This window comes from Onychostruthus taczanowskii, unplaced genomic scaffold (genome assembly GCF_017590055.1).
Source record: "Onychostruthus taczanowskii isolate IOZ18803 unplaced genomic scaffold, ASM1759005v1 scaffold66, whole genome shotgun sequence".
In the NCBI taxonomy this organism is placed as follows: domain Eukaryota; kingdom Metazoa; phylum Chordata; class Aves; order Passeriformes; family Passeridae; genus Onychostruthus; species Onychostruthus taczanowskii.
In genome coordinates, this window is record NW_024504344.1 from 1,718,031 (window position 1) to 1,736,039 (window position 18,009).

The 18,009-nt window shown below is 44.0% G+C and overlaps 1 protein-coding gene across 1 annotated transcript in view; it reads right to left on the bottom strand.

Moving 5' to 3' along the window:
• The window catches only part of COL22A1 (collagen type XXII alpha 1 chain), a 228,447-nt gene that overhangs the window by 83,441 nt on the left and 126,997 nt on the right, over positions 1 to 18,009 (bottom strand). Inside the window, exons 18-23 of the mRNA XM_041420805.1 lie at positions 15,751 to 15,804; positions 14,480 to 14,533; positions 7,478 to 7,513; positions 6,068 to 6,097; positions 5,109 to 5,162; positions 4,147 to 4,200 (exon numbers count right to left, since the gene is read on the bottom strand). Of these exons, the coding sequence (XP_041276739.1) occupies positions 4,147 to 4,200; positions 5,109 to 5,162; positions 6,068 to 6,097; positions 7,478 to 7,513; positions 14,480 to 14,533; positions 15,751 to 15,804 (282 nt within the window). The remainder of the gene's footprint in view (positions 1 to 4,146; positions 4,201 to 5,108; positions 5,163 to 6,067; positions 6,098 to 7,477; positions 7,514 to 14,479; positions 14,534 to 15,750; positions 15,805 to 18,009) is intronic.

Here is an 18,009-nt window from a genome sequence, read left to right on the forward strand (position 1 = left end):
GATGGAGGGGAAATTCTGAAAGGTTCCACAGCCCAAAACTGTTTCCCATCTTGTTGTCCAATAGCCAGAATACACATGTATTTTCTTAGCATGTTTTTCTCTGAGGTTTTGCCCAGGAACTCAGGTGTATTTGGTACAAAGTATGCAGAAAACATCTTTAGTTGTGAATGAATATGACTGCTAGCATAAATGCCAATTTTGTTTCTCCTGTAGCCTGGATGGCATACTAGGATTACCCATTTCATCTGGTCTCTTTACCTCTGCATTACTAGAGAAACCAGAAGAAATCCCGCAATGTTAATCAATGTTTGAGCTCCCTGAAGGCTCCAGCTTTTTACAGTCTCCATATGCATTAGGTAACACCAGTAAAATTTGAAGTGAGGGCATCTCTGTAGCTTGAGGATGAAAATACCACCAGGGCTGGCCAGATCACAAGTGATTATTGGGGCATTTGTGGCAAAGTAAAGGGTTATAAGGACTTCTGGACATTGAGAGAGACTGCACCTTGAGACTGGCTCCTTCCAAAAAGCCTACTTAATTTTCTAGGCAAACTTATTCTCCTCTTTCTTCTGGATTATTTATCCATTTCACCCTAGAATTACCAGTCAGCTCTCTCCTTCCCTTGGATTCTGGGAGCCTAAGATGTTTCAAATCCAGGCCAGTTCATACAGAGAGAAGTAAGAGCTGAAATAGTGTTGACTTCCAAATTCAAGTTGTGACTGGCCTGAACAGGAAATTCATATGCAACAATCCACTCGCGTTAGAGATAGGTCAAGAATGGAAAGTCAAATACTTGTATTTCTTCCACCATCAAACACAGGAAGAACTCAACAGCCCTCCACAGATTTGTTAACTTTATATCTCCCAGGACAGCTGAGAGGGACAAACCCTTCCTGCATTGACAAGCGATCTGAACACTGCTCCTCTGGGTGGAGAGTGCACCCTGAACCCAGGCGTTCCCAGTTTAAACTTCTAATATTAGTTTTTACTATTATTATTATTATTATTACTGTTATTATTATTGTGGTGGTGGTGTGTTTTTGTTACTTATCTGCCTGACTTGTGTACATTGAGTCTCAAACAAGGAGAAGTACATTTATTAAATGTTACTATATTATAAATATATTTTCCATTAATTTTCTTAAGTTGATTCTTATTACCTCATGAGACTCCTGAATAATTTTTTGGTTTGTACTGATTGTGCCTTGAACTTGGACAGATTTTATCAATGTTATTTTATAAAACTAAGCTGCAGTCCAGCATATCACACTCAAAATGGTCTAAACAGTTCCTACATCAAGATTGCTGCAGGATGAATGTTTTCTCTTGGTCTCTTTCTGAAATTTCAATCACTTGAATGAAATTGTAGCATTTGAAAAAGAGGCAAATTCTTGAAATCCAAATTATTGAGTACACTTAAGAGGAACCCTATGTTTAGTCTGTACTGGCCACAGATCTGTGTGTTTTCCAGGAGTGTGTCATAAGCCTGCACCTTTTGTACCTATCAAGAAAAAAATTTGGTTTTATTTCCAACAAATATTTCAGTACATCAGGTATCACAGACTTAGGAGCAGAACCAAAGCACTTCAATTTTCTTCAATTTGACAGAAGAAAAAGAAGGACAGGAAAAGGGAAGAAAACCACAAAACCAGCATAAAAGTGAAAGCAAACTCTCAGAGTTCTTCTTTTTCAAGCAGTTTTAATAAAATCAGGACAGTATTGTCTGTCTCTCAAAGGTCTTACAGGTCACATGAGAATAGCAGAGCATTTTTCTTCACACAGTGTGCTCCTGATGTGAGGGTATCATTGTCAAAATGCAGACATAAGCTGCCAGGCACTTTTGACTAATAAAATGAACACAACCCAGTTGCTTGGTTCAGGTTGGAATTGTTACCTCCTGCCCTTGGATGGGATCTGTGTAGATCCACCAAGCCCAGTACTTTGATTCATCTCATGAATTCAGTCATTGAATAATGGCCTTTAATTAAAAAAATATATCTATTCATCTAAGATGCTTGGTGACTAATAAAGACCCTTAGGAGAAGTCTAACTAGCTAGACACAACAGAGTATAGGGAAAAATTCAAAGACAGAACAGATCAAATGACATCTGTAATCAAATGATCATTAACAGGAGCATTTTCTGTCCTCTTGCAAATCCTGATGGATCACTGTCCTTTACCCAGCTAATATACTCTATTAATCTTATTCAAGAAACAATGTTTCACAGCAGAGTTTAAAACCAGGATAATTTCTAACTTAACAACTTAGGAGCAAAGCAGTGCAGTTATTTGCTAAAGTGATGTTTTCTAACATTTAGGAAATTACAAGAAAGCAAGTAAATGCCATTTTCCACTGAGGCGTTGATATAGGCTGCTTGCAGTGTCTTCCCAAGGAGAAGATTCCTAAAATTCATGCTTACAGCTAAGTTTACCAGCACACAATCCAATGGACAGTCTGCAGAAAACCTCTTAGCAAGGTAAATATTTTTTCCGTGCACTGTTGTTTGCTCATTATCCTCCTATGCTCACAGGTTCTCACACAGGCTGAACACTGCAGGCAAATTCCATGATCTCCTTTAAGGAGTGAAATATCATCAAGTCTCTGTGGCTACTTAAAAAAGTGACCCATTAAACAGCAGTACTGAGACCCAAGTGACTGCCTCCAAAAATGCTAAGCAGGTATCTCACTTCCACTGTTATTTGTCGATTCCCTTGAGGGCAAAGAGGCCCTGGAGAGACTGGAAATAGACTGGGCAGTCACCAACTGTATGGTGATTGGTGTGAATCCATAGTGCCAGATCCTGCACCTGGGATGGGGCAACCTTGGATGTGCAGGCTGGGGAATGAGGCTGGAAAGCAGCCATGGGACAGGACCTGGGGGTCCTAGTAAGTGGGAAGTTGGATTCAGCAGGGCTCTGGCAGCCAGGAGGATCACCCCTGTCCTGGGGGGCATCAGGCACAGCATCACCAGCTGGGCAAGGGAGGGGATTGTCCCACTCGGCTCCGCACTGGGGTGGCCTCACCTTGAGTCCTGGGGACAGTTTTGGGTGCCACAATATAAGAAGCACATAAAGATATTAGAGAGTGTCCAGAGGAGAGCAACGAGAATGGCCTTACGAGGAGTGACTGAGGACACTGGGTCTGTTCAGCCTGGAGAAGGGGAGACTGAGGAGAAACCTCCTTGCAGTTACAGCTCCTTTGTGAGGGGAAGAGAAGGGGTAGGTACAGATCTCTTCTCTCTGGTGACCAGTGACAGGACTTCAGGCAACAGCATGAAGCTGAAGAGGGGGAGATTTAGGCTGGATATCAGGAGAAGGTTTTTCACGCAGGTGTGGCTGAGCACTGGAACAGGCTCCCCAGGCCAGTGATTACAGCACCAAGCCTGACAGAGTTCAAGAAGCATTTGAAGAATACTCTCAGGAACATGGTGGGATTCTTGGGGCTCCTTTGTGTAGGGCAGGGATTTGGACTCAATGATGCTGATTGGTGCCTTCCAACTCAGGATATTCTGATTCTGTGTTGTCTCATGAGATGTTCTTCAACAGGCTCAAGCAAGGAAAAGCAGGTTCAGAGTATGAGTGGAATGATATCAGGCCCACTATAAAATTTACCTTTTAGTAGTACTTAAATATGTGAAGACATAATTCCACATCAGAAAAAATCCAAGATTTTTTCATGCATAGGAAAACTAAGCTCCTGGCAGAGAATGGTACACCAGCTACCATTTTTGGCGACCCTCTTTTTGAGTACAGACCAAACAGAACAGAAAATAGTAAGTATGGCAAGAATCTCTATGCTCATTTGACTTCCAGGACAAGAGAATTTCTCTGAACTTTCAAACTGACCACATTAGCAGTGGTTCTGCACACTCAGAGTCATATCAAGAAACCCCTTAGTGGTAAGGAGCAGATATAAATACAGGAGAGCACATGGCAAGAAAGAACCGGTACTTCATTCAACCTGTCAACTCCAAGAGGTACTGAAAGTTCCTGGACAATGAATAAGGAATAAGGATAAGGATCTGGGCCTCAGGATTCTTATATAAGTAGACAAGTATATGTAAGATGGGTGAAAGTAGCAAACCTTATTGAACAAAGCTGTCCCAAGCCTCCTGAGACTCAGATTAAATAAAAGAAGCAACTCACCCTTTGACCTGGCAAACCAGGGACTCCAGGCTTGCCTTCCAGACCAGGCTCTCCCTTTAAAATGGAGAAGATTTATAAAGTTAACAGAATAAGAAAAACTAGTGAACTATATATGATTTCCTAGCTGTTCTGTGCTACCATTATTGCATGGCTACCTAGACAACTCTTACCTGATGATTATGTTGTCCTGTGAGCAGAAAAGAATGAGTAAACAAGATAAAGTGGCAATGCCCTGATTAAATACAGAGCACACAACTATATTTAAATTGCATAATTCAAACCAGATTTACTTAAGTAACGCACCTTCACAATGCCATCAATTTTACAAAAGCCAATCAACAGTGAAACACAACAATCAATTCAAAAGAGAGGAAACACAGAGTGTTTGCAAATGAGGCAGCAGTGACAGTCTGAACTGAGACATCCTGCAGAGGTGGGTCATAAAATAGAACTAGAACAGGCTACAATTTAAATCAGAAGTAAGAATGTTGGCATGTACAAACTGTTGTAAAAATTGTATTGAAATATAAACACACATACTCAATTCCTAGTTTTCATCCAGAAAGTATTTCAGCCACAACCTTGTGGCATAACACCAACCCCTTTGACAGCAGCTACTCCCTGACCTTCATGACATGACAGCTCACAAATTATCAGTCAGTGCCTCTCTGAGATGTGCTGAATGCCCATACAGCTCTTCAGGACACTAGAAATAAAAAAATGATCAGGTTCTGCATGACTACAGCCTTAAGGCAAAGTCTGCCCATGTCCTGGTTGTCACTTCCCTGTGTTCAGACAGGCCATCCACAGCACGTCACCTCCTCTCAGCAGTGAAGAAAACTGGGGGCTGTGGGCACCATTTAAATATTTTAGAACCTGAATCATGTATAAGGTTTTCATATGCCTCACTCCAGCCTGAGTTTCAGCTTCTGAAATTACAAGTAGTGAGAGAAACAACTTACTGGAGGTCCAGGAAGTCCAGGCTGGCCTTGTGGTCCTCGTGGTCCAGGCTTTCCCTACAGGGATGTTTGAGGGTTTTTGGTTTTTTTTAAGTGTTAAAATATCTTTATGAAAATGTTCATGGGCACATTGGACACATTGTCTGTCTTTACAGGAGCTATACCACCACTTTCCCCACGAGTCCTGAAGAACCAGTGCAGAGATCAGCTGTTTTTCTCCTTAATCTCTGGCTACTCAAATTATCAGCACTCACTAGGCTGCAGACAGACTGATCCACCCACACTCAACAGGCACTTATCCATATCTGCTTCTCTGTTTCTCAAAGGTAGTGACTCTCCTGAAGAGGCTGGGATATCCTGGACATTCCACTAGAACACTCTGGGTTGGGGTTTTGTGGTGGAAAAGAATAGTTCTTGCATAAACAGCTTCCACCAGCATTTCCCCCATGCCTACAGAGCTCTGAAGGGCTTTAAAGTATCATTTACATTATGCATACAATTGTATTAAGTAACAGCTAAATGCAAATTACAGATCTACCAACAAAAAATCAAAATCTAAATATGTATATATTTATTTTATACATAAGACTAACAGACTGACACAACGGGTATGTCCCCCCCTATTTGAGAGCCCAGGTTCAGAGACAAACTAGGCAAAAAATCAAATACTGGTTAACATTAATGTTTATACTTCCCTGTCCTTAGATAACTGCATAGCTGACTCTACAATTCATACTTCTCATTGATGTAAGATTCACATCTGAAAATGACATTGCCCTTTTTCCTTTTTTCATTATTTTCTCCACTGTAAATAGGAAAATTTATTTCTCAATATCCTGATAATGCTTCCATCCACCTTCTCTTTAAAGTACTATTTTAAAGCAAAATCTAATCTAGCATGCAACAGAATTACATTAAAATATCCTTGCAATGAAAAAAAAGAGATATTGAGTCTCTCTTACTTCCTCTCCTTTTAGGCCTTCAGCATGCACCTGCAATAGAAATGCAGAGTCATAAAGGATGGAAAGAGTAAATACAAGGCAGAAGGTGCCAGAGGTATCATGGTGTATTTTTTCCCCCTTGCTGTCCCCTCAAGTTGCATGATAACTCCTACAGCTCATCAAATCCTGTTGCAGGCTAGGAGGTGCTTTCTATTTAAAGAGCTCAGACCAACGCAAGGTTTTCTCTCACCTGTGAAGTGATTTGGGTGGCTGCATAAACAGTAAGAACTTAATTAATTATCTCACTATATAAATAAGTTTGTAAATTCCCCAGATCTTGTTTTATTCTAAACCACAAAGATCTGTTGAATGCAGAAGGAATCACATAACAAGCAGACTGGGTTGGGATATGCCCCATCAGTTAAACTCATTTTCAGATGTTACACGCATCTTTCAAAATTTCTTGGTAATTGCTATCTCGTCATTAATATCACATTTAAACAGGACAGCAAAATGTTCTTACCCAAATAGCCTGGGGTTTTTTTTCATAGTTTTCTAATTCCTTTACTTTCTACCACATTCTGAGTAAGGGAATTGCCTCCTGACTTTACCATGATTACAGGGAGCCTCTCATTCTTTTTATTTTTTTTTTTTAAAGTCAAAGGGATGCTCCCTAACTGCTTTGTTACCAGCCCCATACTGAACTCAGTTCTAGACCTCTCCTCTGCATACTTAGTGGTAAATCTGTCTCCATTCACCCAGAGCTAACCTCTTCATTCAGACAATACTAGTCTCTGGACATCCTTACATCCTTGCCAGAGATGTCTCTGGCATCAGCGAAGGCCCTGATGAAGGCAGAGGGATGCACAAAGGATGTTAATCTAGTGCCACAATAAAGGTAAGCCCCACTCTTCTTTTTTCAGTTTAATTTTTTCATTAGTGCTTTCCTGATTTCAGCACATCAAGTTCTAGTTGTCTTAATATTGCACCACTGAGCTAAGGAAAGATCATCCTTCTCTCTCATTAGAAACTGCCTTTTTCTTCTCCTGCCCCAACTCTTACACTCCAAAGACACTCAGCTACCCAATACTGAAATTCCATTTGCTTTTATAACTTGCCCAGGCTCTATGTACCAAAGGCCACTTGGAATCAACTCAACAACTGTCAGAAACCACACAGTCCTGCCACAGTATTGCTCTGTCTGATGCACTTGAGGCAATGCTTTCATTCACAGTCTCCCAAAATTGTAGCAGAGCATCTCCTCATTTTCACATGACTTCTTCAAAAGTCTTCACTTTTAAAAACTTCTTAAAAACAATAACTCAAAAAGAGTATTTAAGAACATCTCTCAGTGAGGTCCTCCCAACCTGCATTTCTACTTCTCATGCAATAATGCTAAAAATTCTGGGAAAGCTAAAAAAAATTTCTTACTGAAGTGCCAGGCAGTCCTGGAAGTCCTGGCTCACCCTGCAGGGAAACAAGAAAGAAATGAAAAAACATACATAGAACACAACATGGCACAATACACAACAGTGCAAAGTAAAAACAACATTCTGAGCATATTTTGTAGCTGTTGTACATTCTTATTTTCAATAACCATCTCATAATTAATAGATCTGGACACACATCCTCAATTAACTGTTTTCTCTGCTCTGCAGATGAATACATGCAAAAACCGCTTGTGGTCTGTGTTACTGTGATATTTTACACACATTTTAATGACATTCAGTGACTTAAAATGAATGATGCTTTGGATGTGCAACAGCATTAGATCTGTACTTCAAAAAATCTTGTATTTGCTTTGTACACTTACCACACAAACACACAAAAGTGAGAAATGGCACCATTTTCCCCAAGTCATTTTATAGAGCAATTCACACCATAGTGGTTGCAGGACACTGGCTTGCTACACCCTCTTTTCATGATTTATTGCCATCTAGGCTATCAGTTTGTTCCAGTTCATTTTTCTGCAGCAATGTCCACCATTTATTATGCTTTAAGACTGTGTATACAGAAGGTTTATCCTTTACTTTAGGCACAGACTGCTGTTACATTTATCACATAGCTTCCTTCCACACTCTATTGATTCATTACTCATGTAGGTCTCTGAATGACCCAGCATATCTTTCATATTTTTTTCTCTTAAGTTCAATTACTCTTTGTTATTTATGCAGAGCATCACAGAATGGTTTGGGTTGGAAGGGATCTTAAAGATAGAATCACTGAAATATTAAGGTTGAAAAGACTTGCAAAGCCATTGAGCCTAACCTTTGACTGAACACCACCATGGCAGCAAGTCCAGAGCACTGAGTGCCACATCCAGTTGTTCACTGAACACCTCCAGAGATGCTGACTCCACCACCTCCCTGGGCAGAACCTTGCAATGCCTGACAAACCTTTCAGTCAACAAATGCTTCCTGCTGTCCAACATGAATGTTCCCTGGCATAGCTTGAGGCAATTTTCTCTCGTTCTGTCGCTGGGTGTCTGGGAATAAAGACCAATCCCAACCTGGCTACAGCCGCTTGCCAGGGAGTTGTAAAGAGCAGTAAGGTCCCCCCTGAGTCTTCTTTTCCCCCGAATACACCATGTTCCCACAGCAGCTCTTCATAGGACTTATCCTTTAGACCCTTCATCAACTGCACTGCCCTTCTCTAGCAACACTCTCGGTACCTCAACCCCTTTCTTTTCATTAGGTACCCAAAACTGAATGAAGACTTCTACCCCGTGTCCAGCACAGAGAGAATCACCACCCTGGTCCTGCTGGCCACACTAGTGCTGACACAGAATGCCAGAAAGCCACTGGCCTCCTTGCCGACTTGGGCACATGCCAGCTGATGGTCAGCCTCTGTCAGACAGCACTGCCAGGGGCTTTCCTGCTGGGCAGATTTCCAGCCATTCTGTCCCAGCCTGCTGTGACACAAGGGTAGGACCCAGGCCTGGCTCTTCTTGAAACTCATCCTGCTGGCCTCACACCATCCATCCAACCTGTGCACATCCCCCTCACAGGGCCTTCCAAACCTCCAGTATATTGACAGTCCTACCCCAACTTGGTGTCATCACAAATTTACTACTGAAGGTAGCCTCGATGCCTTTGTCCACATCAGAAGGACGAACACTGAATGGGACTGGGCCCAGGGGACATCACAAGTGACCAAAAACCACCTGAATGTGGCACCATTCATAGCCACTCTCTGGGCCGGGCCATCCTAACAGTTCTTAACCCGGCAAAGAGTGGCCCTTCTCAAGCCCTGACCTGACGGCTTTTCCAGGACTGTGCTGTGGGAGATGGAGTCAAAGGCTTTGCTTAAGTGCAGGAACATTCCATGCACTGCTTTTCCCTCAGCCCTGAGGTGGGTCACTCGCTTCTCAAAGGACATCATATTGCTCAGGCAGGACCTGCCTTTGCTAAACCCACGCTGGCTGGGCCTGATCCCTCAGTTGTTCTCTCTGGGCCTTGTGATCCCCCTCACGATGATCTGCTCGAGGACCTTGCTTTGGCTGACAGGACTGGAGTTCCCTTCAACCTCCCTGCAGTCCTTCTTGAGCATGGGTGTCACAGTGGCACCTCCAGCCATGTGAGACCTTGGCGACTGGCCAGGACTCATAATAAAAAAGGATGGAGAGTGGCTTAGCAAGCTCTTCCGCCAACTCCGTCAGCAAACTTGGGCAACTCCTTGCCAATCCCATAGACTTGTCAGTGTCTCAGTGGCTCTTCAGGTCACTAATGACTTCCAGCAGGATTAGAGGCCTTGCTCTGGGGAGAAGCCAGTGCCAGGATGGCCTGGGTGAAGGAATACCCCAGAGACAGGGAGCACAGCTGGGAACTCACCCTGGCCTGGCTGCCGTGGTCAGCAACTGCCTTGAGACAAGGACCATGAAAGCATGTGAGGGGACAGAGCATCCACATAGCTGCCTGTTGTGGTGTGTTTTTATTTTCTTTATCTGGCATATTTTACTGCTTAATTTGTTGTTTTGAAATCCCTCTGTGTTTCCCTCCCCCTGCTCTTGGAGTGGCACAGGTTCCCCATTTTGTATCTTAGGTTGCTAAATTTAGACTCGCTCCCTCATTGTTATTGAGCACGGTTAACTGTCACTTCTTCTCTTTGTTGCCCGGCCACTCCCTACCAATTTGTCAATCCCTCCTGTCCCTACCCTTTCCCCCCCGCCCCCGCCAAAACCCTCCTCTGCTCCTCCCCTCCTCAGATGTCAATCCTTCCCCAAGCCTGCCCTTTCCTGTAGAACCTTCCCTGTCAGTTTTGTATTCTTTGAAACCCCATTGTTTTACTCAAGCCTTTCCCCTCCCTTAAGACCCTCTATTGGTTTACAGACTGTATTTCCCCGCCTTGAGTTCTACCCCCTGTTCTCCCGATTGGTTAAAAAGTGTATCCTCCCTCAAGACTGCCCCTGTTTATAAGCTAGTGCCTGTGGTCAGTTTTGGGGGTTTGGGAGTTTACCATTGAATAAATTTCCCCCAGTTCCCACTTCAGAACCTGTGCTGCTGCTTGTTTATCTCTGCCAAATCGCCGCTGGCGGCTGGAATTTCTATGGGGTCTGCCATGGGGATCTGTCATGCTCCCGTTGTCGCTGGGCTGGGGGCGTACAGCCCCCATGCTGCAACAGCTGTCTCCACCAGATGCTTCCTTCTGCTTCCCACAGGTGACGTACAGGCAGCCACAAACAGTTTTGCAGGTCACCTGGATAACCATTACACTCCACAGGTACAAACTGCTCCCCAGACCGGTCACCTCAGGGAGCCTCCCAGGACCTTACATACAGCCTGGAGGGACAGCACTCGCTGCCCCTTAGTGACACAGTCACATGCCAGAAATATAGTCCATGTCAGACTTGCTGCTTCTCCACGGCCCTCTGTTGACTGGGGCATCTCCGTTCCAAGAGCAAATGCCAAGACCAGGCTTGACAAGGGTCAACCTGCTCCCTCTGTCAGCAGCCCCAGCAGCAGTAGCTTTTGGCTCTTCTCCCAGAGGCAGAGCACAGTTCACAGGTCCTGTTGCCAGCAGCCACCGACAGGTTGTGCCACCATCTCCATGGGGCACTGTGGCTGCTGACAAGGCCCAGGAAGCTCCTTCCCCGGACAGCTCAGCTGAAAGGCTCTGGCGAGGGTCAGCAGCAAGGCCGGGTCAGCACCTGCCACCCCTGCGACATGCAGGCGGCGTGCAGCTCCGCACAGGAACCCAGCCTGCCTGGAACTACCTGGAGCTCACCACGATGGAGGAGCTCACTGAGGTGCAGGAAGAGTACGGTGGCAAAATCTACAGAGAGTCATTCAGAGGCTTTGCCCCATGCCTGTGTGAAGACAGGTACATCACGTCCACCTGGACCCGGGAGCAGTCAAGTGTCTGTTAAGAGGCGAATGCAGAGGCCCAGGTGATGCCCAGTGCTCTTGGCTTGACCAAAGATGCTACAGAAGAGACAGGAAACTCCTCTGAGCTCCTGTCGCCTGTCCAGTTGGAAGAGCAGCAGTCTGTCTCTGGCAACTTGCAGCCCTAGGATAGTTTTCCAAAAGAGCCAGAGGACAAGTGAGAGGAGGAAGAACTCCGAGAAACAGAAAGTGAAGGAGATAGGGACAGCATTCTTCAGAGCACATTCCTTGTCCTCTTGAAGGAGAAGAAGGGAGAGGCAGGAGCTTCTGCGCTGGACAAAGGTCTTTGGGACAAGGGGCAAAATGAGCTTTTGCTCACACCAGAGCCTGAGGAATGCTCAGACTTCTCAGCTTCTCCCTCATCTGGAAACCCCTGAGAGGACAGGGAAACTCATCAGCTGCATGTGGCAAGCTGCTGTGCAAGGGGCCTGAGGATGCTTCAAAGCATCCTCTGAATATTGAGGCAGTGGAACTGGAGAAGTTGGAGGAAGGACATCCTCTTCTCCCTGGACCGAGAAAGCCCCTCGGTGCAGCACAGCCTTTACAGCTGGACCAAAGTCTGTACACGGGAGACTGAAAACTACATACAGCTGAAGTGTCTGAACCTGGGGTCTCTCTTTAACAACCAGGATGTGCTGTCCAGGGACACTCGGCTAGACCAGCTACTGGCAAAGTGGGAGGAAGAAGAGCTTCCTGACAGAGACAATGCAGGAGAGGGGGACAGCGAGGCAGAGAGAGAGTTGTCCCTCCCACTGCAAGAGAAGGGAGCAGAGCCAGCAGCTTCTCCCCTGGACAGTGATCCCTGTGAAGAGGGGCACAGTGAGCCTTTCCCCGGGGCAGTGCCGGAAGACATAGATACGTGTTCAGTTTCTGCTTTGCCTGCCGATGCCGCGGACGAGGCTGGCGCTGCAGGCACGGAGGCTGGTCGTGCCCAGGCCGCCCCTCCCCAAGAAAAGCGCTGTCGGGCTGGGGCGCCGGCAGGAGCTTGCCCGGTGCCTGCCCAGCCCCTGGCACGCAGCGTTCCTGCTGGCCCCGCTGGCAGCGCAGCCGTCCCGCAGCCCCCGGCCCCACGGCCATGACGCTCCGTGGCCAAGACGGCCCGGCGGGCCCTGCGCCGCCTCTTCTCCTTCAGCTGCCTCAGGGGGCATCCGGAGGAGTGAGCCCGGGGCCAACAGCAGGCAGGTTCCTGAAGAGGATTGCTCACCCTTAGGCAGCCACTTGTCCCAGGTAGGTCCTGCTGCCGGCCCTCAGCCTGACATCCATAAGAAAACAGTAAGGCAGCCTGGTCAGGGAGAGGCGGCTGAGGAAGGAATGGCAGAGCTGCTTGTACAACCCGATAGAAGCTGACTTGAGGCCCGGTCTGCATTGGGGGTGGCATGCCCGCCCTGCCCTCAAGGCTGCATTCGGAGCTGAGAAATGCTCCTTGGGCCTCAGCATTGAAGGCAAAGGAAAGCACTCCCATCCTCCTTTCCTGGGGGCAAATAGGAAAACGCCTCCTTGCATACCAGCAGCAAGGACTGGAGAAAGGTGTGAACCCTGAAAGAACGACCTGGGGCCCTCACCTTCACAAGAACCATGGAGATCCCCAGTGCAGACAAGCACATAGTGAGAAAGGACCAATGTGACGGTGCTGGAACCAAAGGTCTTGGACTGTCCTCTGCTTCATCTCTCTCCTAACCCCTTCTGGCCCCACTTCCCTTCACATCGTCCTGTTCTCTATTCCTTTCTATCTGTCTTCATCCCATTTATTGTTAAATAAAATCTCCATTGTTAGCTTTGTAAATGGACTAGTTGGCACCTTAATTTGGGCAGAGACATCTGTTATTAATCCCAGTCTCAACAGGGCTACTTATCTGCACACAGCACTCGAGATGTGGCCTTCCCAGTGCCCAGCACAGAAGGACAGTCATTGCCCTGGTCCTGCTGGCCACACTAGTGCTGACACAGAAGTCTAGGAGACCACCAGGCTTCTTGCCCACCTGGGCACTTGCCAGTTCATGTTTGGCCACTGTCAGCCAGCATCCCCAGGGTCTTTCCAGCCACTCTGCCACAGCCTGCGGCATTGCAGGGCTTTGTTGTGGCCAAAATTTACAGCCCAGAACTTTGCCTTTTTGAACTTTATACCATTGACCTTGGTCCATCAGTCCAAAATATCTGGTTCCAACCCTGTACCTCAAGCAGACATGTCACCTAACTAGATTAGGTTGGCCAGGGCCCCATCCAAACAGGCCTATTCCAAAAAGAGCTCATGTTATGTGAGAAGTAGTGAAGAGATACACACCAGCCACTCTGAAAATACCAGACCAAGGAGACAAACATCTTCTGGAAACACCAGTTACAGCTGGTTCAGAAATATGAATGAAGTGTTATGAACTCAAGACTGATCACTACTGCAGGAAGAGAATAGTGGGAATTGCTTCCAGTCTCTGCATTCTTGGAAAAGGGTGACTGACTTTATCCAGAGGAGAAAAAGAGAAAGAAATCCAGAACTGGCCATGCCTTTCCACTCCTCCCGAAGAGTCGGAAATACCAAAACCACAGCATCATCTCTAACAGAGAGGGAAACATAAGGCTGCCCTGAATACTTGAACAACTCTGAAAAATAACAAGGTCAAAATTGTTGCTGAGAGAAGTGAATAATTATTTTGCAGGTAGGAGGCTCAGAGGCATTTTGTTGACACTTTCTGAGTCAATTCTACATCTCCTGGGTGAGAAAAACAGCTTCTACACAAACATATTGACATTTCTACGCACATTTCTTAGATGAGGAAGATTGCCTGACCCAAAGTATACTCTATTTCCTTCTATTCTCACTGTCAGAATTCAACTGAGAGCATAGGAGTCATAAACAGATACATTTTAACATTCACTCACACCCATTTCAAACTGAAGCCATGTCAGAAAATTAAAAGTTTAAATATATGTAAACTTTTTAATATACAAACGAGATAAGTATTAGTCCAACAGCCCTGATATTTCCAGCACTGGGGGCCCAGGGAAGAATGAACAAATGTGTTTCTAAATCCACTCTGTCCATCCCATCCCAGCTTACCTTGTCTCCTTTGGTCCCACTAGCACCAGGAGGGCCAGGGCTGCCAGGAGGACCCTATAAAGAGGTAAAATTGAGATAAAATTCTTTGTTTCTAAAGTGCAGGAGAAACATAAGGCTGCAGGTATTGGCAGCACAAACGGGATGTCCTATTACATTGGGTAGGAACTAATAGAACACATGAGGCTGCTTTGACTCTGCTGCACAGAGGGGAAAGAGAATAACAATGGAGATTCCACAGCAACCATAATAACACCAATCTGATTTCAAGTGATTCAGAAAAATTGCAGTTCAGTAAGTACATCAGCGTCAAACACAAAATTTAGTGTAAAAAATTTAGTATAAAATTCAGGCATGAAGATTTACCCCCTTCTAAGTCTAGACTTGGAAAAGGAAGAAATGCTTCAGAAAACCCAATTTCTGTAACAGTGTTTCACTTGGAGATTATTGTTCCTTTGAAGTACTAAACAAAAAGGATCCATTTTGACATCCCTCTGCAATGTCCTACTTCATCTACATTTGCTGCAAGTATAAACCAGTTCTTTATCCATCTGTAACACTGGAAAACATTTCCATCTTGCAAGGATAGTGATAAACACTAACTAGATGCAGACTTCTTGGTACAAGGTAAACTGTGGCTGAGGAACAGAGCAGGATGCAGGTGCTGCACCCTGGAGGTATCAGGCTCAAGGGTGGCAGTGATTAGCTGTGTGGCTTTTGGCATATCACTTCTGTCCTCTGCTTCTTATTCTGTCCTTTGCTATTTAGACCAGAAGGTCCTTGGAAGAAAAGAATGCTTTTCGTTAGGTGTCATTCCCTGGGTAATAAAAACAGTCTTGTGGAATCTACAGATAGCGGTTTTAGACAAAGCATGTGTGTCTGATCAGCAAAACTGTACTGATCTTCTAGGCCATTTTCTGTTTTCTTTTTGTTTAAAAAATGTAAATAGTTCCAAGCCTTTTTTTTTTTTTTTTTTTTTGAAAACAAACCCAATATGTTAAATCCAGTTCTCTTCCTTTCCTGTTGTGGGCTTAAACAAACATTGAGACTATCACGTTTAAAGGACTGGCATTTCCTGTGAGTGTAAGTTGCATTCTAGTTTAGTTCTAAGAGCAAACAAACAAAAAAAGAAAACTGTACCAAAGATCCTTAGAACAGGGACATGTTTGGGTGCTGTCATGATTCAGCAACCACCCAGGATAAGTCTCAGTTTTAGGGTCAGCTTCCACTCTTTCCCAAGAAACACTTCCAGTTTTTGAGTATTTGCCACATACCTGTTTCCCCTCCACACCTGGCTTTCCAGGAAATCCATCCAGGCCTCTGTCTCCCTGGAAAAAGGAGAGAAAGAACCACTATAATTTAAATATGTGATGTTTAGTCACTGCCCTGAAGGTGATGTCCAATCAGCTGCTCCAAGAGTAATGAATAAAGAGAGAAATTCCAGCCAGTCCCATAGGAAAATAGCTGAAGTTCCTACACGTGTACCATGGAAAGTTGCTGCAACCAGAAGCAGGTGTGTGCTAGTTTTCCAGGTTGGCATCCTTCCTCTGCCTGCTGAAGTGGGTTTGTGTAAACTGGACAATGTGCTCCAGCAGAATGTCAGCCCAGAACAGCTCTTAAAAAATAATAAAGCAATCCAGCAACAGGTTGGTTTTATCCAGTAAAGAAAAATGTCTCATTTTTCACCTTTCCTTTCTGTAACCTGGGGGGATAATTAATTTGTTCCTGTATGTCTCCAGAGCTGGACAGTCCACAAAGTCCGTATGCAGTGGATTTCACCACTTTATTTTTATTGCTTAAAGATATGGGGTTTTCCCCCTGTACCTAAACCTGATTTTTTTTTTTTTTTTTTTTTTTTTGGGCGGTTTCTGACTAGTAATTTTTTCCCTTACCTTGCTGCAGTTTCAGACTAGTAAGTCTTTCCCTAACCCCCCACAGAGGAAAATGTTATGTATTTGAAGATTTACAAAACTCTCCTTCCAAATTTTTCTAGACTAAACAACCATAGTACTTTCAACTTTTCTTCATGGGCATGTTTGTTAGTTCTCTGATCATTTTTATTACACCCTTTTGTGCAATGTCCAATTTTTACATGTCTTCATTGTAGTTAGGTGCATGAATCTCAATACACCTGAGGCTAACTCTGAGCAGGAATATATTTTCATGTTTTATAGACTGTTTTTCTGTTTAAATCCCAGGATAATGTTTACTTTACACCAAACCCCCTTCCACAATACAGTTCCTTGATCAGTTGTTCCCAAATCCATAACTGCAATTTGTTGTCCTATGTGTATGAAACATCCTGCAGCTGACCCTTCTCAATGTCATCTTCTGCTTTGGGGGATTGTGTTTACAGGATAATTTTGACTTCTGACCCTGATGTCTACTGTTCTTCCATATGCAAGTTCAACATGTATTTTAGAGTTGAGGTTCTTGATAGAGATAACTGGATCAATTACATACTTCTTCTGGACTTCACTTTTCTCCTGATTGTGGCCTTTGACCATTCAATCTCTTCAGTTTAAAAACTCCTAGAAAAAGGGACTTGTACTTTTTAAAGTCCTTAAACCTCTGAAAAATGAAACACAGATTTTTGTCTAGATCCTTCACACACAGCTGAATGTAAACTATCAAACGCACACACAGTGCCAATGTTAACATGAATGTGCATGTAAAAACAAATTCTACAACTACAAGCAGTGATAGAAAACTAATGGTTTTATGCAGTTTTTCTAGTGTTTTTCTATATTTTAAACTCTTAGCTCACTGTTATTACCTGCAAACCTACACTTACAGGACTGGATTTAATTAGCTTCTTTTGTAAACTACATTGATTTGCCAAGTCAGAAATGGATTTTCTAATCACTATTTATTTTTCCTGCTTAGAAAGTCAATCACTCTTCCAACATAAATGTTATTTCAAATTATGTATTCAAGGAATGACATTAGAGAGACCCATATCCTCCAGAAGGCAGCTGAATACCAGTGTCAGACACCCAGATTCACTTGCTTTGGAGGTATAGTTTCCACATTAATGCTTTCCTTTGCACTGCCTGAACTACAAATATCCTGAATTTAAGACTTTCAGCAAGCAACAGCTTGGTATATTGCTGACAAAATGTGCAGTGTGTTCCCAGGAGAATTTTTAACATCAATACACTGCAGCAATGAGTACTTCACACATGCTGGTTTAGGTGCCAAAACAGAAAAGTGTCGATGTTTTTACTGCTACCAATGGGGGCTGGAAAAGGCAAATGTATTATTTATACAAGCAAATACAAAAAAAGCTATTTGAAAACACTCCAAACAATTGTGTTTTCTGCTGTTTCTTCAGAAAAATCTGTCATTATAAATATTTTTTATTATTTTTCTATTCTTTAAATAAGGCTACTCAGTGAAAGGTACTTTTCTTCCAATAGAGAGAACAAACACATTAAAATTTCATTCTCAAATTTTCACTTCAAGATTCCATTTCTTTCTACTGTGTTCTACTGTTTTTTCTTCTTTTAACTAGTAGAACAAAATGGTGAAGA